Below are 25,684 nucleotides of genomic sequence, written 5' to 3'. Positions count from 1 at the left end.
CACAGCATTAAGAAATATTTTCTTCTAATTGGAGCCTGTTTGACCCTGGAGCCAGAGCAGGGTAATGGAACAAGCACGATTCGAATGCAGTCACTTTTCACCACATTCTGCAGAAAGCAAGAGAAGGAAAGAGAGAAATGCAGAGAATATCAAGGGGGGAGAGCCAGAGACATGCATTAAGGGCAAGAAGAAAAGGCAGAATATGTCATGGGAAATGGCCAAAGGAAGGGAGACAAAAAAGACAAAGAAGAAGAGCAAAAATTAGGGAGAAAGGAAGAGAAAAGGAAACAGAAAAGGAGAAGGAAGCAAGGTGAAATCGCAAAGAAAAGGAGGAGTGTCCTTCTGCCCTGCCAGGCAGAGCGATGAGGTGGCAGGACAGGAGCAGCCCCAGGCAGGAGCGCTCGTTATTTCCATCCTGGCTGATGTCATTGATTGCTTCTCCCCTCCCTTGTCATGCCTGGTGACAGAATCCCAGGAATTGCGACTCACAGCAACCTGCTCTGTTCCTGATTGGCCCAGGGAAAAGTTTTCTTTCCAGCTCCAAACTGGCACGGCTTCATCTGCATTTCAAGGTGCTCCTGGAGAAGGTGGAGACCCTTTTCCTGGCCTGTCTTTTGCAGACAACCAGTTTCTCCTCAGCTGTGGTGCTGGGAAAATCCCATAGGATTGCTTCCTCTCTTACCTTCAGGTCTTTCTGTTGCCAGCATTATTACTTTTTGAATCGGCCTTGTTTTTCCCCCGCTTTTCCTCCTTTAAGGAAATTTCCCTCGCAAGGCTCGGATTCTACAGCATCCAGCCACATTCTGTCAGGGGGTTTAATTAGTCAGAAGAAATAAAACAAATGAGGATTTGTTTGCCAAAGGGAAGAAGAGGGGGATGGGAAAAGGAAGATGGGCGGGACAGAGAAACCTTAATAATGAAGAAAGAAAGCAGAATCCTAAGTTATGTGGGTCTGAGGATTTAGGACTTATTTAGGATGAGAAGAAATTACCTCAAGTAGATTAGACATCAGGAAAAATTTCTTCATGGAAAGGGTTATAAAGCATTGGAACAGACTGTCCTGGGAAGCAGTGCAGTCACACCCCTGGAAGTGTTCAAAAAACATGTGGATATGGCATTTGAGGACATGGTTTAGTGGTGAACATGGTGGTGGTGTTGGCTTGGTGGTTGGTCTTGCTGTTCTTTAAGGCCTTTTTCAACCTTAATGATTTTATTATTCCAAAAGGAGCAGCCAGTATTTTTTGTGGTTATCCACCCTCATGATGCCAATGAAAATCTCGTCACCAGCCATTTCTTCTCTGTGGGGTGGAGGGATGAACTTTGTGACATCTCTTTAGCAAGAGTCCTTCCACTTAGCATGGCTTTTGTGAAAATTTGGTTTAAAGATGAGGAAGGAGGTACAGATCAGGGGCTTTCCTGTGGGAAGGGCTGCAGAGAGACACCAGTTATTACACCAAAATCTGGCTTCCAACTGGCTGCTCATCATTTGTGTAATGCCTCGTCTGTGAGCAAACACCTGACCTAGGAACAGTCCAGCACGTGAAACCTCTTCCTTAGCTGGTGGAGGACCTAGGAGAGCATTGTGGGTGATATGGGAAAGGGGGTTGAGAAAGAAGTGAAAGAACCTGAGGATTTTGGGGAGTGGAGGGATATCAGAGAGGATATGGAAGGGAGGGGAATTAGAGATTCCTATGTTGGGATATAGGGATGGAGTCTGCTCATCCCTTACAAACCAAACTCCATTCCTTCAGTTACTCCTGGGTGGTTTAGGAGTGAGTTACGTGTCAGGCTTTTTTTGCTTTAATGGAGCTCCTCCCCCACTTTTATCCAGTTACCCATGAAAAGTCAGTGAAATGAGACCTACTTAAATCAAATGTCACAATCGATGCTCATCCCAGGCCACCGTTTGTGCGATGTGAACTCACATCGCCGTGAGGGAGGAGCAGGGACAGGAAAAGGGGTTGTGAGTGAGCTTGGAGAGAGAGAGAGAGAGCAAGGAGCAATCCATGTTTGATCAGTGCTTTTATCACAACCAGGCATCTCTAGGGTGGGACAGAGCTGCTGCCGGCCTGGGTTCTGCAGGGGGGAGAAGCAAAGCTGTGGCTTCTTACCCGACATTGCATCTGTCTCTCCCATACCCGACCCCTAAATCAGAGTCCATTCCACATTTCAATTTATAAGGAGAAAGATATGCCACTTCAGCACTCACACTGCCTGGATTATGTCCAATCTCAATTTTGTTTGATGGAAGATAAATCAAAATGTTGATACATTCATTGAAGTACCTCTGCGTTCACCTCATCCCCAGAAAAAAATGCTTCTAACCTTCCGTGAATATTTGGCAGGAGTGAATTCTCAGGATGGAAAACACAGTCATATGACTTGACAGTAAAAATTGCAGTGATCTAATCTCTGTAGAAGTTTAGGGGAAGGCTCCACATGTGAGCTGAAACATTTTTTCACAAGCATTTTGGGAATCTGCAAGTGGAGGAAGATTCAGGATGACGCAGGATTGGTGAGGCTCAGCAACCTGTTACTCCTGAAGTTTCTGCACAACCATTGTTAGTTAAAAGGACCGAGAGATTGTTTTAAAGTTCCATAATTTCTGCAAGTTGAATTAGGATTGGAATCCAAACCCTGTGTGTGTATCTGTCAAGGCCAGGTTGGATGGGGCCCTGATCAACCTTGGTCTAGCTGAAGGTGTCCTTGCCCATGGCAGGGGGTTAGAATCAGATGATCTTTAAGGTCCCTTCCAACTCAAACCAATCTGGGATTCTGTGATCTGTGGTCTAGTTTGGGAGTGTCCTAAGCCTCCTGTTTCACAGAATAAACTCAAGGAAGATGGGGGACATTGCAGAGAGGTAGCTCCACACTGCAGGTTTCCTGTCTGTAGCTGTTCTGCATCCAGTGGAGATCCCTCAAACAACCTGTAGTCCTTTGGGTGCTAATTCCAGCTGGGAATTCAAGCCACTGAATGTGTGGGGCACCCCATCTTTAAGGGGAAGGAAGCACCCAAAATTTGTGGTCGAAAGGAAAGGTGAAAGTCAGAGGGTCCACAAGAACTTGCAGAGTTTTATTAGTAAGTGACACACTTGGCATGGAAATTGGGATGTTAGTCCCTGATCTCCTGGGGTAAGCACAGGACATTTTGGATAAAGGGGTAGGGTGAAAGGGAAGAGGGAGAAAATGGATTAAAGAGGGAGAGAGAGAAAGAATGGAAGAAACAAAGAAAGGAGAAAGAGAGATCATCAGTCCTGGCTCCAGCATTGTCCAGGTGCCTGTGCCCCCAGGCTTCAGGGGGGCACCTTTTATAGATTTTTCCCTGCTAGTTTCTCACTTTCTATGCAAATTAGTTATCATACACAGATCATTCTTCTAGACTTTTCTGCAAATGAGTTGGAGGCTTCCGGGGTCTTCGGTGGTTCTTGATTATACCCCTTCAGTGAATGCCCCCTTCTCAACCTCATTCCTGCTCTTGTCCTGTGTTGTGCTTATCTCCAGGAACCAGGGCAAGGATATTTGTCACAGAAAAGTGCTGCCCTACCTCCACATGGCCCCTTCTCCAACCACAACAGTCCTTGGTTGGCTCCACAGCCATCTGGCTACCAATGCTTGAGACATACATGTTAACCCCCTTATCCTCTAGGCTCCTACAGTGTGTCACTCAATTTTGTGTCAGGTCCTCTAAGATCTTGTGCCAGCCTTCCCAGCAGCTCCTGTGGGGTTCACTGCACTGGTGTGGTGAGAGTTTTTTTCCTCATTAATTCATCCCAATGAGGTTCAAAATGTGGGGACTTAAATCCTCATATTGATTAATTAATTCCCCCTCCAAATGTGTGAGGCACCCCTGGTCAACATAATCAAATAAGGAAGATCTTACCTTACCAAGTCCTTCAAAATCCAGGGACAATTCAGCTCAGACCCCTCTGCACCAGGGTTGTTTATCTCCTCTTCAGGGTGGGCTCTGTGGAGTAAACCTGTGGTGACTGTGGGCCTTGAGTGAAGGGACACATGTTTGCTTTGCCCATGTGTTGAGCTGGCCAGGCTCCATCTGAGCACCGCACTGAGCCTTACCTGATATATTTTGCTTTGCAGAAGGCTCAGTAGCCTGGAACAGAGCTGCCACAGCCTCAGCCTCATGGCATCCCGCTGACTGGAGGTTAAGGTTGAGCAGCCTCCTGCCTGCCAACAAAACAGTGCAGTCAAGTCCTTAGAGGACTGCCTGTTCCATTCCCAAATTTTTGCATAGTTCCCTTTATTTGTGGTTTTTTCCCCCCTTGGGCTAAGCCCTTGCTGTGTCAGAAACCATCTCATGTCCATGGGCGAAGCGATAGGTGTTGGTGCTGTGCCAATGCAATGACAATGCAATGAGCCCTGAGTGGGTTCCCACCCCTCTGCACACGAGCTGATCCCTCTGAATAAAGGCTTCTGGTGTGTCTGCTGCACGGTGGGTCTGTGCCTCTATGCCTCTCATGCCAGCAGAGATCACTGGTGTGGAAATGAGCCTGCAGCAGGGAAAGCCAAGAGGGATCCAGATCCTCCCTCCGAGCTGAGGACAGGGCGAGTTTAGTGGTATCAGTCTGGCAGATGTTGGTTGGTTACACAGTCACAGCCAGGCAGAGAACTCCATTAGGAGAGCTTACAGCAAGTGTTGGGTTGTGTCTGCAGATCTTTTCTCTTCAGAACCATCCCAACCAGATTTTCCAGTCTGTATGATCTCTTCATATGAGGAAATACCTCTTGTAGTAGTGTAAGATAGTGAACTGATGGATGGTATGGCTGGATTCTGGGTCCCTGGGGAGGACATACACCTTGCTTTTCCTTTACTTGCTTCACTTCATCCTTTTCCAGATGAATGTCTGTAGCTGGTGGAAAATTTTCACCTTCTTTTCATCCTCCACCCTTCATCACCACCATTCCCAGAAGAGCTCCTTGGTAATTGTTCCAGTGCAGGCATTGCTTTCTGCTGTTGCCTCATTAATTACCTCCCAGTTTCACACTGGATGGGAAGGGCCTGATCCTTCTCTTGCAACCCACGTTTGCCTTCCACAGAAATCAGAGTTGTTAGCCAGACTTGACACTGGTGTGTGTGTGTGAATGTGGGAACAGAATCAGGTCCAAAAGAAGTCTGGGCCAACCAGAAATAGATCCTGGTTTCCTTTCCTCCTTATTTGTTTGTACAGTGTGATGTGAAGGTCAGGTGAGTTGACACAGTGACAATTAGGAGGAAAATTCTTGCCGTGAAATTTTGCTGGTAGAACTGTTTTTTTATTTTATTTTATTTTTTCTGAGTTTCTTCTATTTCTTTCTTTCTTTTTTTAATGTCTTACTTTCTCTCTTTCAGAACATGGAAAAGGTGCTGGTCCCTTCTGTCACGTTAATTGTAGGCTGTGGAGTATCTTCGCTGACACTTTTGCTGTTGATTATCATTTATGTCTCTGTTTGGAGGTATGGCTTTCATTCTCTTCTCTTCTTCTTGGGGAAAGTAACTGGTTTTTAATCTGCATGGATTCTAGAGTGTTTGCCCTCTGGTTTTGGGTGTCTGGTGCCTGAGGAAGAGCTGTTTGGTAATGAGTGGGTCCTGCAGAAAGTCATCCTGGTGGCTTAGCTGGCATTGTTCTTTCCTTTCAGTGCCAGAGAAATTAGTAGAGTGAAATTAGTGCCACGGCCCCATGTAGTCTCACTGTTCCACTTCCAAAAGCCTCTTGCTGGTTTAGATGCCTTTGTAAACTCCAGGAGACCTTGTCTGGGGCGAGGTGGACACGTTCTGCCTCTGGGCAGGCCCTTTCCTTCGAGGTATTGCTTTGATAACATCACAATTCCCATGACCTGCCATGAAAACATCTGGCCTGAAGAACTGACAGAACTTCTCAGGAGCCTGAGGATGTTAAACCACATCATTAAACTCCATCACCTAAATAACTCTCCTACCTCTTAGCTACGTTTTGCCTTCATCTTCAGATTCAAATGGGAGTCCTCAGTGCATCCCATGGCAGAGAGCTCCTGTACACACATAAGCAGGTGGAACCTAAAATTGTGTCATTTATAAAGGCTGAAGTGAATTTGTAGCAAAGTTTTATTGAACCAAGGCCCATATTGGCCCATGCCCCTGTTAGACATGTTTTGGTGGACTGTATAAGCCAGAGAACCCGAGGTGTGCAAGGGATTTTCTCCCTGTATTGCCTTGAACAAGGTCTGAGTTTATCCCACGAGACCCATTCCTTTCCTAAATCCATGGCAAACACACTGAGACCTTCATGGCTCCACACTGAATAAAACAAAGACAATCAGAACCAGGTGACTGACTGTGAAATGGAAGTGGAGTGGCTACAGAGAATCTAACTGGATATTACTGGTGATCCTTTTGGGAGAAGGGATCAGTCTGAGGCTCTCATTTTGTCAAGTCACTCTTCTTAGGAAGGAAGGAAAGGGGAAATTCCATTCAGAGGTGTGAATTGAGATAACTTTTTCTACCCTTTGACAGAGGAAAGAAACAAGAGAGTAAAAAAAAAAATGAGCAAAAATGCATCTTTTTTTGTTGATACTGTGACAGTGCATAGTGGCTGGTTAATTTTGGCAAGTGCAACAAGCTGAAGACTGATCATGATAACATTTATCTAGAACTCAGGTTTTTCCGTGCCTGGGGTATCATTGGATGTGCTCAAGTCCTTGTCCTCTCCTGCTTTTCCTCAGGCTGGGCAGCACTGAGCAGCGCTGGTAGGTGACTTACTGGTGTCACTGGTGTCAGGATCAAGTGGAAAGTTAGGATTGGAGAGTAAAGTGCAAGTGTTTGAGCCTCACCCTCTCTTTCTTATCAGAAACAAGTTCAGGATCTGAAACCCAAGCTCAGACATGAGGTCGAATCAGTTTGGAGCATGCCAAGAGTCATTTGGAATAACATGGTGTATTTTTTTCCAGGAGCGTGCCCCCTCAATATTTACTGTTATTGAGGACAGTAAATTGCCTGACCTGTTTAAAATATACTCTGCTTAATTTCTCATTCCAGCCTTTGCCTTGTGCCTATGCCCAAAATGATCAGCACCAATGGGGGGACATGTTTATGGGAGGCTTGAATGGGTATTTCTGAGCTAGCCAAGGATGGACATGCATTTCCAAGTGATCCTGAGACCAGCTTTATCTTGGTTAAAGGGCTCTCTATCCTAAGTCTCTCTGTGTAAATATTTGTAAAGCATGATCAAGTGATCTCTAGAATTTCTCTCTGGTGCGCTGAGTTTGTTCCATTTCTTCTCTGTAGATCATGTTTCCATGTTTTCCGAACTTCACAGCATTCCCGTGGCTGAGCCCTGAGCACTCTGTGTGTCCTTTTTATTTTAGGCATAGCTGCTGGACGTGAATGTGCTGTCCTTTTAATGGTCTCAGGAACCTCATACTCAAGTCAACGTTATCTCCTTGCTCCCACTTTGTTTTACCCTGAATGTAACATATTCTGATAGACAACAGGAGGAGTGTTTAGAAATGGAATCAGAAGTATTATTCCACACAGGAGCAGTATCAAAGTGGTTCTTTTTCACCATGCAGGGGAGAAACTCCTCATGCCCTGGCTGCCTGATCTTCTGTGGAGAGCCCTCATCCAGAGCTCAGCTGTTTTTGGGAGCTTTGGCCGGGAAATTTCCCATTCAGAACTCCGGACAAAGGCATCTGGAGCATGCACACATAGACCCAGCTTGAGAATGAAACACTTCTGATGAATAAGCTCACTGAAGCTGACACTCTGGAAGCTTTCCCAGAATTTTGCCCAGCTAGGGTTTGTTTATATGTGTGTATATATATGGGAAGCAGAAAGAAAGGGCGGGTGAGAAAGAGGGAGAGGGACACGGTAAAGAAAAGGGGGAAGAGTAGAAGGGAGGTGATCTCAGCTTTGGGGAAGGAATTTACCCTCCACTTCCCATTCAAAGCCCCCAGATAATGGTTGCTCCTCGGTGGCATCTACTCAGCCACTGGTGTGAATGGCACGAGCTTTTTTGATGCAAGTGATCACTTCAGACACGGCCAACTTGGCACAGCCTCCTGGAAAACTGGGAGTTGCTTCTGTTTGACGGCTGTTGGTGGCCTGTTGGTGGACTCACTCCAGTTCCCAGTAGACAGATGGCTGCAAAAATCTCTGCTGCAGATGGTGCATCTCTGGCCTTATTAGCAGGCTCGACAGAGGGGTCAGTGACACAGTGGGCTGTGGAAGGGGAGTGACCTTGTTACATCCCGGCAGTGCCTGGCCTGGGTCACAGCTGGAGGCACAATGTGCGTGTGGGCCACACGCTCCACCACCCATGTGGAAAAAGAGGGGGAATTGAAAGGAAAAAAAAAAAGATCTTCCCCCTTAAAAACCAGCGTGAAGATGAAAAACTGGGGAGAAAAAAACCTCAGCTACTCAAGGGTCAGAACAGGTGAAATGACTTAGTGCTGTGTTCCTCCGAGCTCTGGTTTGTGCCACTCCTTTCAAGCAGCTCCTTGACACGATGGTATTTCAGGATGCGTTTTCCGTCCCTGAACTCATCGTGGTTCAACAGCCTCTGGAGTCAGTGACCTTTCCATAGCCTGGAGATCGATGCTGGCTATTGAATAGCTCATCCACCAGCCCATCAGCATGTGGGGCACGGCAGCCCCTGTTCCCTGGCAGCAGCTGGGGGAGAGCTGGATCACTGGGAGATAACATAGGGAGCTTTTCTCTCCCTGCCCAGCAGAGCCTGAGGATTGATTTAGTGGCTGTCAATGAGCTCTCCAGGGGCTTTTAACACTTGCTTTAAACCCCCGAGCTCTGCCTGTGCTGGAGGTGCTGAGGCACTCGGTGGCCCTGGTGGGAGGCAGCAGGAATGAGTAAGTGACTGCGAGGAGAGGGATGTGTGTACACACAGTGAGAAAGCAGGAGTGACTCAGTGTTTGTGGGAGCAGGGGAGTCTAATGGGGGCAGAGAGACAGACTGCAGGGTTTTCCCACCTTTTCCATCTGTCTCAGCTTGTGCAGGGCTTCCCCACACGCTGCAGGATGTGGGGAGCCTCTCTGGTGACCAGTGACAGGACCTGAGGGAATGGGGTGAAACTGTGTCAGGGGAGATTTAGGTGGATCTCAGGAAAAGGTTCTTTCCCCAGAGGGTGGTCGGGCACTGAACAAGCTTCCCAGAGAAGTGCTCACACCACCAAGGCTGCCAGAGCTCAGGAAGAGTTTGGAAAACTCTCAGGCACATGGTGGGATTTTTGGAGTGGTTCTGTGCAGGGTCAGGATTTGGACTCCATGATCCTTGTGGATTCCTTCCAACTCAGGATATTCTGTGATTCTAGAACACAAGCCAGAGCAGAAGTTCCCTGAATTAGCAGTGAGTTTTTCCCTGCTTTTGTGGCTGAGTACAGCATATTTTGATAAGTAGACAGAGTCCATATATCAGCCAAAGGGGTAGCAAGACAGCACCCTGGAGTAGCTCTGTCCTTGCTGGAGATCTGTTTTCTGGCAAAACCTATCAAGTTCTGTGCTTTTTTCCTCTCTGATATGAGCTCCTGACTTCTTTGGCCGGAGGGGCTGGGTAGTATTGATGATTTCTTTCTGTGGAGCATCCTGTGCTGGGGAAGAGGAAATGGAAGGAGAAAAGCAAGCATGGCAGGAGGTCTCAGCATTCTGATTGAACTGAAACATAGCAAGGAAATGCTTGGAATCCAGGTCAGGCTACCAAGGAGGACTCTGGAAGAATTGCCCAGGAATGCAGGATTGAATTAGAATGGTCAGACCTCAGCTGCCTTTGAAACTGGGGAGGGATGTGAAAGGCACCAGGACGGGTTTCTGTAGGTCCATCAGCACCAAAGGATTACCCAGGGAAGTGTTGCCTCGGTGTGGAATGGGACAAGGAGCCTAATGGAGAAGGAAGTTGAAAAGGTGAAGGTACCCAGTGCCTTCATTGCCTTATTCTACTGGCAAGGTTGGCTGCCAGTCACCCAAATTCCTACACAGAGGCAAAATCCAGGGAAGAAAGTACTCCCCACCACCAAGGAAAAGAGAGACAGGGATTATTTAGGTTATCTGGACACTTGCAAATCCATGGGACAAAATGGGATGCATGGAGGGAGCTCTCTGGTGTAACTGTGAAGCTGCTCTGTCATCTGGGAAGGTTCCTGATGGCTGGAAGAAGGCAAATGTTACACCCACCTTAAAAAGGGCAAGGGGGAGGATCCAGAAAAACAACTGACTGGGCAACCTACACAGCCCCTGGGCTGATTAAAGAGCAAGGACTTAGAAAGGTTATTTCCAAGCAAAATGATGGACAGGGAAGTGATTGGGAATAGACAGCGAGGATTTATTGAGGGCAGGTTGTGCCTGGCTGACCTGTTTCCCTGCTGTGGTGGGATGGATGGTTACAGGGACGGTGGAGAGGAGTAGGTGGTGTGTATTTTGACATTACCAAGGCCATTAGCACAGTCTCCCTTGTATCCAAACCAGGGAATTGTGCACTGGATTGTTGGTTTAATAGCTGGATGGAGTTCCTGCCGGATTTAAGGGCAATGGTCAAAGGTTTGCAGCCTCATCAGGAACTTGTCGCTTCTGGCCAGGGTTGGTTCTATGGCCAATATTGTTTAATGTCTTCTTTAACAACCTGGATCATGTTTGACACTGTTGTGGCCACATCTGGAAAAGTTTGTCCAATACTGGACTTCCCCAATACAAGAGATTGGAGCAAATCCAGTGGATGCTTAGGGGACTGGAGAACGTGATGCCAAAGGGTGTCACAAGCTTGGACAAGGGTTGGCTTGGAGAAGAGGAGGCTGCTAAGGAGTCATAGGAGAGTGGAATAACTTGCAGAGGTAGGCAGGGAAAGGTCTTGAGGCAGCAACTGCAGCAGGAAAAGATCCAGCTGGATATAAAAAATAATCCTTCACCACCAGAGCAGTTAAATGCTGTAATAAGTCATCCAAGAGAGGTGGAAGCATTTCTGTTCTTGGTGTTTTCCAAAACTTGATTGGACAAGACCTTGAGAAGCCTGATCTGACTTTGAAATTAGTGCTTTTTTTTTGGGCATAGGATTGAACTGGGAACTCGAGAGGATTTTCCCCAACCTAAATTACTCTGATTCTGTGATTCTGTTCATTGCCAACCCACGTCTTGTTCTTTGGATGTTCAGGGATCTGGGGAACAGGATGGGCTCTCAGTATATGAAGGGAAGCAGGGAGAAAGGAGAGCTTGGCTTAAGGAGGTTTAAGGTGGGAACAGTGTGAGGATAGCTGGATTATCTTCCCTTACTTTCACATCCAGACTATACTAATTTCTTATCTTTTTTGACTAGAGGAGGCTTTTGAAGTGCACCAGTTGGATCATAGTGTTGTTCCACAGATTTATTACATCTCATTCCCACCAGGGCAGAGTCCAAATCTCCTTTTCTACCCCCCTAGAAGCTGCTGATTGGAGACTTGATGTTTTACTTCACACAATCAAAGCACAGATAGACTGATGACTCAGTACCCTCCAGCCACAAATGGAATGGGATGCAGGTGATGCACAGCATTGTACTGAGCCCAAGGAAATCAAGAAATTTGGGATCAGATTGGCCAGGAAAGGAACCATAAGCAAATTTTTCAGGCAGTCAACCCAGTTTCTAGCTGAGCTGGGATCCTAAATCTTTTAGCCTGTTCTGGGATTGGGTGAGTTTCAGGGAGAATTACCCCTAAACCAGATTTCCAACATCCTAAGTAGAAGTCCAATTCACTGCTTTGCACCAATGGCTTTTTTGTATCCAGGAAATCATATCCTCATATTCATGTTTGTCTGAAAACAAAACTCATAGAAAATTTAAAATCAAAAGTTTTACAGCCTTCATTAGGTCTAAAGCACAGATTTAACCTTGGCAGAACACACATGTGCAGTAAACTCGTCCTGCCCTCCTAATCAGGAACCCAAAACTCTGCAGCCAAGGCACGACCAACTCACTTGCACTAAAATTAATTAATGAAATTAAATTCCCAATATAAATAGTTGCCGTGCTGGAATATAGGAAATAATCCTGCATTAGCCTCCAGGGATGAGCTGGTTGATTAATACATCTGTTTCTAATTTATATAATCATCAGCACCTACTCTTTGCTCATCTGGTATTCAGGCAGGGCCTTTGCTGCATCACTGGGATAACTCACGTGTGTGAGTGTTGGTGTGGTGAGATCCCGAGTCAATCCTGGAGGACTTGCACTTTTGCAATTCCCTTTTTTTTTTTTTTTGTTTTATTAGGTACATAAAAGTGCCTTCAAAGAAATTTTCCTCCACGGCCAGTGGTTTGAATTAATTGTCGTGCCCACACCTCAGCAGCGAGTCGGGGCCGTGCTGCACCATTGCAAATCAGAAGTGACAAATCCCTTGCTCCTGCAAGGTGCTGAAGGCAACACCTTCCTGACTTATATCCCTCATGTCCCAGACCCGCGGCTGCACTTGCGTGTTTGGCCTAGTTTTGAGAAGTGTTTTTAGAAGGAAAAAAAAAGAAAAAAAAAGCCAGAAACGCTTCTCCCTTCAGGATGCCTTGTTAGGTTAAAGGGAGGGGAATGCTGAAGCACACACACTTTGTTGTGAAGGCGCATGTGTTCGTAATCTGCTTCCATGGCCAGCATGCCTGTGGCTCTTCTTATTTGGGAATCTTTTCCGTGTGTTGCCTGTATGTTTTTCTTTTAAGCTCCTTTTCAAGCCCCCTTCCAAGTAGGCAGAGCTGAAGAAGACTTGCAGCATTCTACTGTCTTAGGAGGGGCTCAGACTAGGCCGGCCCCTAGTTTGTTGGCTCCTAACTCCAGCATTGAGGGGGGATGGTGGAGAGACCTCCTCCCCCTCCCTTTCCCCCTTGTTCTTGTTTGCTTAACACACAAAATCTGCAGGAAATGGGCAGCCCCTTGCCATAGCCTTCTGTAGAGCCTGGCCCAGAGCAACCTGCACCTGGTTGGTGGGTTTTAGGGGTGACTTGGTGCCTGTTGTAACACGGTGGGTCTCCCTCCCCCTCTTCTCTCGCTGCAGGTACATCCGCTCCGAGCGCTCCGTCATCCTCATCAACTTCTGCCTCTCCATCATCTCCTCCAACGCCCTCATCCTGATCGGACAGACCCAGACCCGGAATAAGGTGGGAGATGAGTCAGGCTTTTGTTTATTTGTTTGGCTTTTCCCCTGATTTAGCACCGAAATGATCCGTTCAGGCAGCGCTTCCTCGTTTTTCCTCCATCTGTTAATTAGCGACATGTCAAAGCCATGGCTAAATGGCAGATTTCAATTTTCTCTCTTGCTCTCCCTTTGATAATTTGTCAGCATCCTCAGGGCTTTGATTAAAACCAATGTGATATTTTTGAATATCTGCCTAGAGTAGCTGGCACATGGCACGGTGAAGAACCGTGGTGTTTTGCAGGGCTTTAACCATTTTATTTTCAAAGAAAAAATATTACAAAGACAGATTGAGAAAAGGCTTTTTTAAAGAAACAAACAAACAAACAACCTCTCAGCTTTACATTTATTTCTCCAGCAATTTTAATACTCTGAGTTTGAAGCACTTGGCAGATGTTGATGAACACAGACACAAAAACCCCACCTTTTTTGGAGCAGGAAGCATTTCCAGATGCCCTGTTCACACTGCAGAGCCACAAGGGACTCTGTGCAGATCCCAGGGTGACTTGAGCAGGACAGGCAAGACCTGACGTGGTTTTCCAAGCCATGTGCACTGGTTGCACATCCATGCCTTCCCACATTACAGACCCAGCTGGAGGGGCGTGTGTGAAGCAGTTTCACATTCTCTGTTGGTATCTGGAATGACAAATCACTGCTCATCATCAGTGTTTTCCTGTTGTAAATTTTCCCATCTTCCCAAATGCTCCAACCATCATAACTATTGAGCCAAAAAAAGTGAGGCAAGAAACCTCCTCCACTCCTTCTGCTGCCAAAATCACAATCAGAAATCAAAAATTAGTTATTACTGAACAGTAACCAGTGACCAACTGGGTTTTTTTGAGTCCCTGCTTTGGCAGCCAGAACTTGCTATCACCGTTGGAAGCATATAAGGAATAAATTCTTCAGTCTGAGGATGGTGAGGCACTGGAAGAGGTTGCCCAGAGAAGTTGTGGATGCTTCATTTGTGGAAGTGTTCAAGACCAGGTTGGATGGGGCTTGGAGCAACCTGGTCTGGTGGAAGGTCTTCCTGCCCGAGGCAGAGGGGTTGGAATGAAATGATCTTTAAGATCCCTCCCAACCCAAATCATTCTGTGATTCTACAGTTTCTGCAGAGAAGCCAAAGGGTTTAGTGAATCCCAGAGACTCATTTCTATGGAGACCCCTTTGGGTTAGGGATAGGTTGTTTTAGGGAAAGTTTTCCAGCTACTTGAATCTTGTGTGTGAGAGAAGTGTGGAAACAAGCAGCCAGACAACTCTGCTCCTACTAAAGAGGTGCCCTTCACAAACTCACATCACAAAGCAGAGCTGTCTCTTGTGGCCCACAGAGTTGGCAAGAGGTGGAGAAGGGGTGACCCAAACTCCTGCTTTCCCTGGGTGCATTGTCTGCAACCCCAAATGTGTGCTGGGATATTCCTTTCAACACTGAGGGAGGCTCAAGATGACAAAGCGTGGCTCACCCATGGTTTGGTTAATCCTCTTCACCTCGTGGAAGGAGATGGATTCCTTCACCTCTCCCAGCCCCTGCAGAGCACAGCCCAGGTTCTTCCTGGTGCTTTTTGTCCCGTTAATCAGGGTGTTCACCGTCAGAGCTGGTAGTGGGGATTCAAAGCTCCCGGCAGCGATTTCGTGAGGCAGATTAGCTCATTGCACATACATATGCATGAAACACCATAAATAGAAAGGTTATTCTTGGATTTCCTCTCAGCCATCTAGTAAACAGTCTCTGGCAGGGAACAGAGAAAGAAAACTATACAGACAAAAAATGAAGGAATGTAAATTAAGATTTTATTTGCATTCAATTATTGATAATAGAGCGTCTTAAAAGTGTCGGTGATTGATTTATGATTGCGGTTTCCTCCGGGAGGATTTCCATGGGATTGGCTTCCCTGGAAGTGTCAAATTCTCCCTTGATTTCCATCCATGTAACCTCAAAGGCAGGATTCCACGCCTGGATTTGCTAAGCTTTTTGAAGATGAAAGGCCTGGGAAAAGGCTAAAAAAAAATTACAGTCAGCAATACCCTGATACAAAAGAAATGCGTGCTGTGAGAACAGGCACTATCTCAGAGGCATGGCTTGGGTGCTGCGAGGGAACAGATTTCTCCTCTTAAAGGAAAACAAGGGCTGATGGCCTTGACAGACTGACAAGCTCTGCTAGATCTTTCTCCAGCAGCTTGGGACATCATTTCTCTGTGCTTAGCCCTTCATGGACATTTATGTTTTTGCCCACGAGGAAGGAAGAACCTGGAGCAGAGGTTTTGCAGGAGCAAATATGTGGCTCCCCATCACTGGCCAAGTTCAGCTGAGGCGATGGGTTTATACATGTCCAGCTGAGATGTGCTTATTTCTGTTGTCCTCTCCTCCTTTCTTCTCCTCCCCTTTCTGTCAAAACTACCTGACTGAGAAAAAACACCCAGAAGATGTGACTCTGTCTGGTGTAAAATTATAAAGCAAAGTTTTTCTGTCCCCTCTTATAAACTGCTGGTAAACTGGGAAGTACCGTGTTGGTTCGAAACAAAATCAAAAAGGTGACATGAATAGTATCATATCTGATATTAGCAAAAAAAAAAAACAACAAAACATTCCAGAAAGCATCCTCTGTTTGTAACTGTTTTATGTAGGTTTGTAAGCTGATGAATAGGAACCACCTTTTTAGGATTCTTTTACAATGCAAAAATTACTGGAAATTATCATACCGAGCTGTGTTCCTTGTCCTGAGCTGTCACCCAGAATCCATTTATAGGCAGAAAACTGAGATTTTTTTGGTGTCAAATACGAATATGGAACAAAAAAGACAGTTCCTATCTGAAAGAACACACGGCCTTGCTTTTATTCACAACCTCTGATAACGTGGCGCTGTGCCGGTGTATGAATGGAGAGCAATCCGATAAAATCAGGATAAAAGCCTCTCTGTGCATGAGAGCCCTGAGTTAAAAGCTGCTGGTGGATGAAAAAAGAGAAAGGTTCATTGACCGTAAACCCAAAGTCCGCATTTCCTGATACAACTCAAAGCAGAGAGAAATCCTTATTATAAACCTCCCCCTCCTCCAAATGCCTTAAGCCATTACTTTATCCAGAGTCACTTTTAAAGTCCGTTTGCTCTCCCTTCTCCTCGGGAGCCGCTGGAGTTTCTTCCCGTCGTTTTCTTCCCGAGTACATTGATTCACAGTTTCCAGCTCACAGATGGGGGAAAAACTGGCCGAGTTAAACAGAGCGGCACCAATTTGCACCAGTGAAAGATTTGGCCTTGCTGAGTTAAAACAAAGACGAACTTGTCAGCTTTCCAGTCCATCTCCCCGGCACTCCGGGATTGTTCTTCATAATGCATTTGCGAGTACTTTCCCCAGTTTAATTTTAAATGGCTTAAGCTCCCTGCATTTCCCTGGTGAGATTTCCCCACTGAGTAGTAGAGCTCACCATTATGAAATTCCTTTTTTTTTTTTTTCTTTTTCCCTTTTCCCTGGCTGCTGGTAGTTCTGTGCTCTTGGACAACCCTGCCCTCATGTTTGCAGTCCTTTACCAGCCCCTGGCAGCCGTGGTTTCACCCGCCTCTGATGGCTTAACTCTTTCACTCAGCTCTCCTTCCCTGGCAGGGAAACCATCCAAATTGCCTTCCTCTGATTTCATTTCTGTGGCTCAGCTGCCAATGACATGGTGCTTTGCAAACCTTTTGAGCTGAGATTAGTGCATGGTTTACTAACTACTCTGCACCCCCCAACCCCCCCAAAAGGATCATGGCAATGGTTTTGATCTTTTGGAAATTAAGTATATCTTGCTCAAGCCAAGAAAGCACCAGGATGGAACACAAGCTCAGATTTCTATTGGAAGGTGTCCCTGCCCATGGTGGGGGTGGGTGGGAGCTAAATGATCATTAAGGTCCCTCCCAATCCAAACCATTCTATAATTTCATGATTCTGTGACTTCAGTGTTAACCACGGGCTTATCTCAGAGCTCATGTTTAAAAGCAGCCAATTTCCATGTAGTACTTAAATATGCAGCCAATGCTTTGGTCCTTTGCTAGGTCAAAGGTGGTGGTGGAAACTACCTCATCCTAAAATGTCTTCTCGTGTCCTGACTCCACGACCTTGCCTTCCAGAGCCTGGTTTGGAATCATCTCCCTGTGCCTTCCGCTCTCCTACGCGCTGCTCTCTCCGCCTGCTGCTCCTCTCACGTGTCCTCCTTTCCTCCTCTCTCTCTCCCCAGGTGATCTGCACGCTGGTGGCGGCTTTCTTGCACTTCTTCTTCCTGTCCTCTTTCTGCTGGGTGCTGACCGAGGCCTGGCAGTCCTACATGGCCGTGACGGGCCGGTTACGGAACCGCATCATCCGCAAGCGCTTCTTGTGCCTCGGATGGGGTGAGGATCCTGGGGCTGAGGAGCACAGAAGGGTCCAGGCTGCCCTGCTCTGCAGAAGGCTTGGCAGAGGGTGCTTGTAACCCTTTCAGGGGTTTCAAGAGGGGCTGAAATGGTTATTAAATAGCACAACCCAGAGTCATGAATTCTAAGCTCCCGTTGTGCCCGAGGGTTGGGCAAAATAGATGAGCCGAGTTTTCAAAGGGTGTGCTCTGGGTGGTTTGTCCTGGGTTTGGGTGTCTTTCTTGCTTTCTCCTTTTCTCTCTCTTGCTGTCTTTCTCCATGTGGAATATGTCCATTGGTACACGATACAAGCCAATGGCATCCTGACATTGTGTGGCCAGCAGGGTCAGGGCAGTGACCTGTGCTCGGCACTGCTGAGGCCACACCTCGAGTCCTGGGGTCAGATTTGGACCCCTCACTACAAGAAAGACATTGAGGAGCTGGAGTGTGTCCAGAGAAGGACAGTGCAGGTGGGAAAGGGTCTGGAGCACCAGGAGCAGCTGGGGGGGCTCAGCCTGGAGAAAAGGAGGTTCAGGGGGGACCTTATTGCTCTCTACAACTCTCTGACAGGAGTTTGTAGCCATGTGGGGATTGGTTTCTTCTCCCAGAAAACAAGTGATAAGACAGAGGGAAACAGCCTCAAGTTGCACCAGGGGAGGTTTAGGTTGGACATTAAGAAAAATTTCTTCCCTAAAAGGATGGTCAAGTACTGGAACGGGCTGCCCAGGGAAGTGGTGGAATCACCATCCCTGGCATTGTTCAGGAAAATACGTGGATGTGACATTTAGGGACAGGGTTTAGTGGTGGACCTGGCAGTGTTGGGTTAAGGGCTGGACTCAGTGATCTTAAAAGTCCCTTCCAGCCTTAATGATTTCGTGATTCTAAGGTTCTACACCCAACCCAGAGGGAAGGGAGCTCTGAAATCCCGTCTCCATGGCAGCGGCGCCTTTTGTAGGCAAATAAACTCCGAGACTGGTGCAGACGCTTGTAACTAATTTTTCTCCCTCTGCCTCTGCCGTATGTTTAATTTATTAGCCCTAAATGATGCATTCTGTAGTAGAAAACAAATACAAACCCATAACCTGGGCTTTCAAAGCAATAACAAGTGCGTGTCTGAAAGGAGCAATGGAACAAAAAGTTGCTGAAGAGCGAGGAGGCAAAGGAAAGAAAGGGAGGGGGAAAAGGAAAGAAAGGGAGGGGGAAAACGTTGTGTGTCTGAGCTCTATTAGCGCCTCGCTTTACTACTGAAGTCTTGCAATTCACCCCAGGCAAGAGATTTCTAATGCTTACCAAGCACCCTGATGTGATTTATTCTGGCACATCAAGAGCCGTCCTCGTCCCAGCACCTGCATCCCTTTAAGTTTTCGCTCCCGAGCTTTTGCTTACCATGGAAAATAAATTGTGTTATTAAAACACAGTGTTTGTGTGTGGCAGGAGCAGCATCAACCACATACCTGCAGAGCACAGGCTGCACGAGCCTGTGTGTGTTCATGCATGTGTTTATACCTCCTCTGTGACTCAGGGAACATCGGGGATATCAAATGCAACGGACTAATAGCTTTTCTAGGTAATAAAAAGGGATTTTTTTTTCTGATCTGCAAAAGCTGGGACAGATGGGGCTTGTTAGGCAAGGGAATTTTGGATGAGCAACATTCACATTTGTAGTCTGTACAGATTAAAAAAAAAAATATATCTATATATCCCTACATGTGTAGAAGCTTAATTTGCACTGCTAGTAAAATGTAGTCAGCTCTGAGCAAGGATGCACTGCTGATAAATGATGCATAATAACCATTTGGAGTAGGTTAGGACAAGGAATGAAGAACACTCTCGTCTATTAAGGCAGCAAGGGAATTTTGGATATTTAGCATCCTGCTAGACTTCAGCTGTAGAGCTGGGATTAATGGCACTTGTAAGAGGGAAGAAGCCGAAAATATGTTTTAAAGAGCATAATCTGAAATAATTAGCACAATTCACTTTGTCATGGGCTCATTCTCCCCCCTTTTCCCCCTCTGCATATTAACATTTCTCTAAGCCCTTGTTGGAGACGTCTTTGCCAAGTCCTCAGCTGCTGTCAGCTGGAGCTTATTGAAACTGCAGAGGATTTCATTCCGTGGGGTTTTTTTTTGGTCTCCTCTTGGCTGTGCAACTTCTTCTTTCCAGAAAAGACTTTTTAGCAATTAGATTTTTAAGTTCTCGTCTTTATTTTATATTATTGATAATTCTTGTCCATGTTTGAACAAAACCCTCAGGCACTTTTATGTGATTCTTTGGGTGATCCCGTGCAGGGTCAGGAGTTGGACTCCTTGATCCTCGTGATCCTCCTTGATCCTTCCAATTCAGGATGTTCTATGATTCTATGATCTAGAATTATTATAATTATTCCCCAGATAAATTATTGCCTAGAAATAATTAATCATATTTAGCCCCAGCAAAGAAGAAATATTTTTGCCAATATTTTTATGACCATGTCATAGTTTCCACAACTGGATTTTTAATGCTGCCAGAGATCAGGCTCTGGGACTTCAGCTGTTAATAACAGTAAAGGCCTTTGGTAGTTATTAGTAAACATCTTTTCCAGTGGAACATGATGAGCACATGACCTGTTCCCTTGTTACCTGAAAGTACAAAACTCTTTGAAGGAGGTTTTAACCACGTTTATTTGGAATTGTGAAGGTAAAATCCACTTTCTGCAGAAAGCCCCCAAAACCTTGGCAGTGACTGCCTCCACCACACAAGGTACATGGAACAGAGCAGTTGGGAATAAATGCCTTTAAAATAATCAAAGAAATAGATTAAAAATTTGATTTTTATATGGTTTTTTTTCACTCTTATCACATCTAACTTTGGTTAGACAGGTCTCCCAAGATGAAGGAGCACAGCACCTCTGATTATGATGCTCTTTGGTGTAACTACCACAACATAGCTGCTACCTTCAGTAATTGTTACTTGTACAGACCCACTTTCAGCACAAGTTGAGGCTTTTCCCCAGCCTTGGTAAAACCAGTCCCTGGATCTGACGAGTTCACAGCCTGAGCCTGCATTTCTGCATAATTATCACGTCTCAGAGAATCACTTTGCGAAGAACAAGTTGCTATTTTTGGCGGAGTCTTGGCCAAATTTCCTCTTTCTCAGGGTCTCTTGCATCAAGCTGTGCTCCTGAAAATGTCCTTTCACGTGGAGGTTCTTCTGGATACCATATTGGTGGGACCACAGGGAATGCAGCACTCAGAGCATGTCCAGATGAGGTGTGAAGGTGTGAAGAAGGCTCAGAAAGAGGGGCAATAGTCAGTTCAGAGAAAAAATGGGAAAAAAAGAAAAGGAAAGGAAGAAAGGAGAAAAGGGAAAGGGAAAAGGAGAAAGGAAAGGGGAAAGGAAAGGGGAAGGAAAAGAAAGGGAAAAAAAAAGGAAAAGTGAAGGAAAAAGGAGAGGAAATTTAAAAGAGACATCTTTTAAACCCACCGTCTGTTGAGTTTGGACTGATGACACTTGAGCTATGCTTGGAAATCTCATATGAGAAGAGAAGCACTTCCCTGCAGGAAAACTCTCAAATGCTCTAATTGTGGTCAGCTTGGCCTCGTGGCTCCCAGCTGGCTGCAGAGCCTCACTGCTCATCCATCTGGGCATGACTTGTGTGGCTGAGTGACCACCTTGCCAGCAGGATTATGGTCTGGATGCTGTGTCTGCACGTCCCTTCCATCTCCAGGTCTCCTACAGTCACCTGCTGTGACCTCTGCAGCTCAGGAATTAGGGTCTTGTCAGGGAGCACTAATCCCAGCTGGCTACTGATCCTGCTGATTCCTAATGGGATTTGCCCATCTGTAGCATCGAGACAGCTTAATTCCTCGTGTCACAAGGAAGAGGGATACAAACAGCCACGTGGAGCCCTGCAGAGCTGAAGAACTAGGTATTATCAGCCAGTATCCAGGCATTTCTTTAGGGAAAAGGGAGAACTGGGCTGGGGCTAGTGAACCTCCACAGGTCCTTGAGCATGGAGGGATAAGAAGGATCAGAAGATTATTAGGAAGATGTAGGGTTTTTGCTGGTTCTCATTGTACCTGCATGTCAGGGACTTCACAGTCTCCAAATGTTTTATGAGTTTTAGTCCAATAAGCAGCAGGTTGCACAATAACCAGCAGGTTTTCTTTATGCTTCTCCCTTGAATTTTGTGGGAGCTTCTATCAATAGGATCAAGGCCATAATTTCATCCCTTGTGCACCTGAAATACATCCTGTGTCAGCTCCCTTAGTTCATGATGCTCTGAAGAGAAATTGGGGTGTCCCAGACGCAGAATAATTTGCTGTTCCTTTGCCACACTCATAATGAACTGTGTCTTCTCCAGGGCAACAGGTTTCTCTTAGTTCATTCACATTTTGGACACAAAATGGAGCAGGTCTCTGGCAAGAGGGAGTATTGTGGTTTTCCAAAAGGTCTGATGTTCTGAAGCTCTTTTCTATTGTTCAGAGGAACCTGCTCTATTACAGATCTTGAGAGACCTGTTTGGGGTAGGGGAACTTAATTTTAGTTTCCCTTTCTCCTTCATCTGGGTAAGATTTAAACTTGGGTTGCTTTGTCAGTGCAAACACAACTCCTGATCTTTGGGTTCCTTGAGTTGGATTGTGGCTGAGTATTCCTTCTTCAGGAGACACCCTGCTGTATTCCAGGCCAGCCTGTGTTGTACCTAAGAATAAAATAAATAGATTTCATGCACCTGGGTGTACTGTGAGTGCCCACACAAGTGCTGAGCCCACAGCAGGGGAGGAGCTGATTGCAGCTGATGGCTTTGATTTCATTAACAGAGGTAACGAGGACGGTTCTGCTTTGGGCTCGGAAGGTCCTGAATTCAGTCTCTGCCAGAGAGCCAGGCTGGGACAGATGGTGCTGGAATAACTCTGGGAAGAAAGAGGAATATTGAGTGGGAGAAGAGCTGCACATGTGCTTAAATGACCAATTTCCTCTTGTTTCATTTCCACAGGGCTCCCTGCCTTGGTGGTTGCCATTTCCGTGGGATTTACTAAAGCCAAGGGATATGGAACTGTCAACTAGTGAGTAAAGGAGCTCTTCCTGTTTTTTCCTTGTTTTATCCTCTGTCGTTTTTGTCCAAGTCACTGACCCACAGGAACCAGGGTAGGAGCTAAATTCTCATGTGCTCATGTAAATTCCCCATAGTAAAGGGAAGTAGGGATAATGGGAGAGGAAGGAACATTCCTGCATCCCTGTCTCCCCAGCCCGTCATCTGGCCGAGCTGGATCGTGTATTCCTTTAAAAACAAGCTCATAGGGACCAGTTAGATTTAACTGTTGTATATTTGACATCCCTTTGATCTAAATACCTCTTACTTTGAGACTTTTTTAAATGTATTTTTAAGGGGGAAAATGTGGAATACTTAAAGTTTAGGATGTTTAAAAATTAAAAAAAAATAGCTTTTGTGTGTATCTGTTTAATAGTTTCCTTGACTGGTCCCACATTTTCAAAACAGCTCAGCTCGGTTTTAGGCAGCAGAATGAACCTGACCCTCTCAATCCAAGGTTCTGACAGCAATCTCAGTTTGCCTGCTTGACAAATTCTACAGGATTTGCCTTTAGGAAACTTTTATGTGCATGTGATAGGAGAAGAAAAGCAGGGTAGAAATAATGGAATAAGACTGTGCAGAGGCAAAAAATATATTAAGGCAGGGCTGGGATCACTCAGAGCTGAGCATTAGTACAACTTTAACTAAAAAAAAGGAAGAAAAAGCAAGTGTTATTTTTTCACTTTGTTGTGAAAAAGCTTAAAAGTGTTGTTCAGAGTGACAGTTAAAGAATAATATTTTATGTACAATAAGTCAGACTTCCCTACTGCAGCCAACTTTTATCCAGAGCCTTCCTGGCCAGTGCATCCCATGTGGGCAACGTTTGAGGCAGGAGTTGTTGATGTGGAGGGCAGCAGATGAGGCCTCAATAGGCTCACAGAGAAAATGTCATGTGGAACCTCCCGCTCTCCCTCAATTCCCACCACGTTCCTCACACCCACGACCAAATGGTCCTGGGTTTGCATATTAGTTGCAGGGGAGTATTAAAGCAGCATTTTCCATTTAGTTTGCAGCCTAAATTACTGCACTTTAAATTACTGCCCAACACAGAGGGCTCAGGAACGTGGGGTTCTCCAGTGCAAATCCATACACACAGTTCCTGAAGCCTGTGCTGGCATTGGGATGCACTGGATGCACCTCTCCTGACTTACCTGTCCCAGCTCAGGTGTCCTGGTGGAGAGGGATCCACTGTTTTTGTGACTCAAAGAACAACACACAGCCTGGCTTTTGGCAGCATCACTGAGATCCCAGATTCCCTTTAGCTTTCCCGTGGCTCTGCTGTTTCTGGCACATCCATGAGAACAACTCACAGTGAACAAGCATCAGGAGTGCTGGGAGAGAGGTCCTGAGTATTTGCTGAGCCCTGAATTTATACATCCCAGAGGGAGAGCAGATCCTCTTGAATTCTATGTAGAAAGAAAGGATATGACACAGAGAAATCTTTCTGGGAAATCCTATTCAGTTCTTCAAATATTTTTGTGTATTTTGCTGAATGGAAACGTTAAGGATGTTCTTGTCATCTTCACTAGATGAGGGTTTTTTGACTTATTTACTCTCAGAAAGGACTTGTGAGGCAAAAATAAGTTTTCCTGGGGGCAACTCTTTCCAGCCTTGGTATCCTAAACCCGTTAATTTGAAAGTTTTATTCACCCAAAGCAACCTCTGCAGTCTATGCAGAGTAAGTAACTGGATTTAGTCACGTTCCCTACAGGAAGAGGAAAAGTCTTACACTCTCCTACCCCCAAAATGTATTTATAGACCGATGGGAATTAGTGCAAAAAGCTTTGTGGCTCTTTCCCCATCAATGTTTAAGAGCCACCACAGAGTTTTGTGGTCAGTGCTGACCACACAAAAGTGCCTGGCCAGGGAGGGGAGGAATGTGCAGGGAAGCACATCCTGTTTCCCTGCCCCGAACCACTGTGTGCCAACATCTCCCCAGAGCAATTCCCTCCAGACTGCAGCAAAGAAGGTGACAAAACCTGCTGGATTCCCACTTTACTCTGGGACTGGGACAACAGTGAGGTGGCCAACAGGCTGGACTGACTTTCCAGCTTTCCCAGGTTGCTTAACCACACCAGCTCTCCTCCTTTTGCTGCTAATCCTCTGACTCCTTTCAGCCCTAAAGTCTCTGTTGCTCCTTGCATCCAAGGGCTGGATGCCTGGGGGATGGCAGAGGATTCCGTGCCCCCAGCAGGAGCTGCAGCCCGAGTGACACCATTTCCCAGCTCCGCCTGTCACCAAAATAGCAGAGGAGCTTCACACCCCAAAAAGTCCAGTTTGGTCTTCCATGATCAGCTGGACTTCCATGATCCTTGTGGGTCCCTTCCAGCTGAGGATACTCAGATTCTCTGGTCTTCCTTTTGTCTCCTTCCAGTCTGCAGCCCAGTATGTGGGGAAGCTGATGAGTCCCACCAAAGCACTGAGAACAACAGCTCCTCTCAAGCACAGAGAGCCCATCAGACATTCCTAACGCTGCCATCTTGCTGTAGTTCCATACTTGGGTACCTGCCAGGTCCTAAAAGGGCTACAGGAAGCCTGGAGAGGAACTTTTTACAAGGACACGTAGTGACAGGACAAGGGAGAATGGCTTCAAGCTGAAGGAGGGTAGATTTAGACTGGATATTAGGAAGAAATTCCTGCCTGTGAGAGTGGGGAGGCCCTGGAACAGGTTGCCCAGAGAAGCTGTGGCTGCCCCATCCCTGGAAGTGACCAAGGCCAGGTTGGATGGAACTTGGAGCAACTTGATCTAGTGGAAGATGTCCCTGCCCATGGCAGCGGGGTTAGAACTCAATGATTTTTAAGGTCCCTTCCAACCCAAACCATTCTATGATTTTATGATTTAACCTTGTCCAATGCTGAAGGCACATGAACAGAACACAGACTTGGACCAAAGCTTGTCCCAGGATGTTTGTTGGTTTGGGGCCACTGCAGAGATGTCTGAGGTGGTTGCAAAGCTCAGAGCTGGAGGTCAGGAGCAGTTTTAGTTTTGTCTCTAGTTTGTTTAGGGCACACACAGGGCACTTCAAATGGGCACTGCAGGCTTTCAAGGCACAATATTTCCATCTTGCAGAGGGAAGGAAAGGCATTAACCGCAACACATCCCTCCCTGTGAAGCAGGGGACAAGAGCTGACAAGATAAA

At 46.2% G+C, this 25,684-nt stretch overlaps 1 protein-coding gene across 16 annotated transcripts in view; it reads left to right on the top strand.

Annotated features, from left to right (window-relative positions):
- The window catches only part of ADGRB1 (adhesion G protein-coupled receptor B1), a 293,520-nt gene that overhangs the window by 217,262 nt on the left and 50,574 nt on the right, over positions 1–25,684 (top strand). For 8 of the 16 annotated variants that reach the window (XM_064641376.1, XM_064641531.1, XM_064641301.1 and 5 more), the window contains 5 exons: positions 5,345–5,448; positions 6,622–6,717; positions 12,984–13,086; positions 17,323–17,473; positions 22,449–22,518. In XM_064641376.1, coding sequence (XP_064497446.1) covers positions 5,345–5,448; positions 6,622–6,717; positions 12,984–13,086; positions 17,323–17,473; positions 22,449–22,518 — 524 coding nt within the window. The remainder of the gene's footprint in view (positions 1–5,344; positions 5,449–6,621; positions 6,718–12,983; positions 13,087–17,322; positions 17,474–22,448; positions 22,519–25,684) is intronic. The other 8 variants (XM_064641844.1, XM_064641687.1, XM_064642219.1 and 5 more) reach the window with 2 other exon arrangements.

The sequence above is a fragment of the Pseudopipra pipra genome, chromosome 1 (assembly GCF_036250125.1).
Source record: "Pseudopipra pipra isolate bDixPip1 chromosome 1, bDixPip1.hap1, whole genome shotgun sequence".
NCBI lineage: Eukaryota > Metazoa > Chordata > Aves > Passeriformes > Pipridae > Pseudopipra > Pseudopipra pipra.
This window is presented reverse-complemented; position numbering and strand designations above follow the sequence as displayed.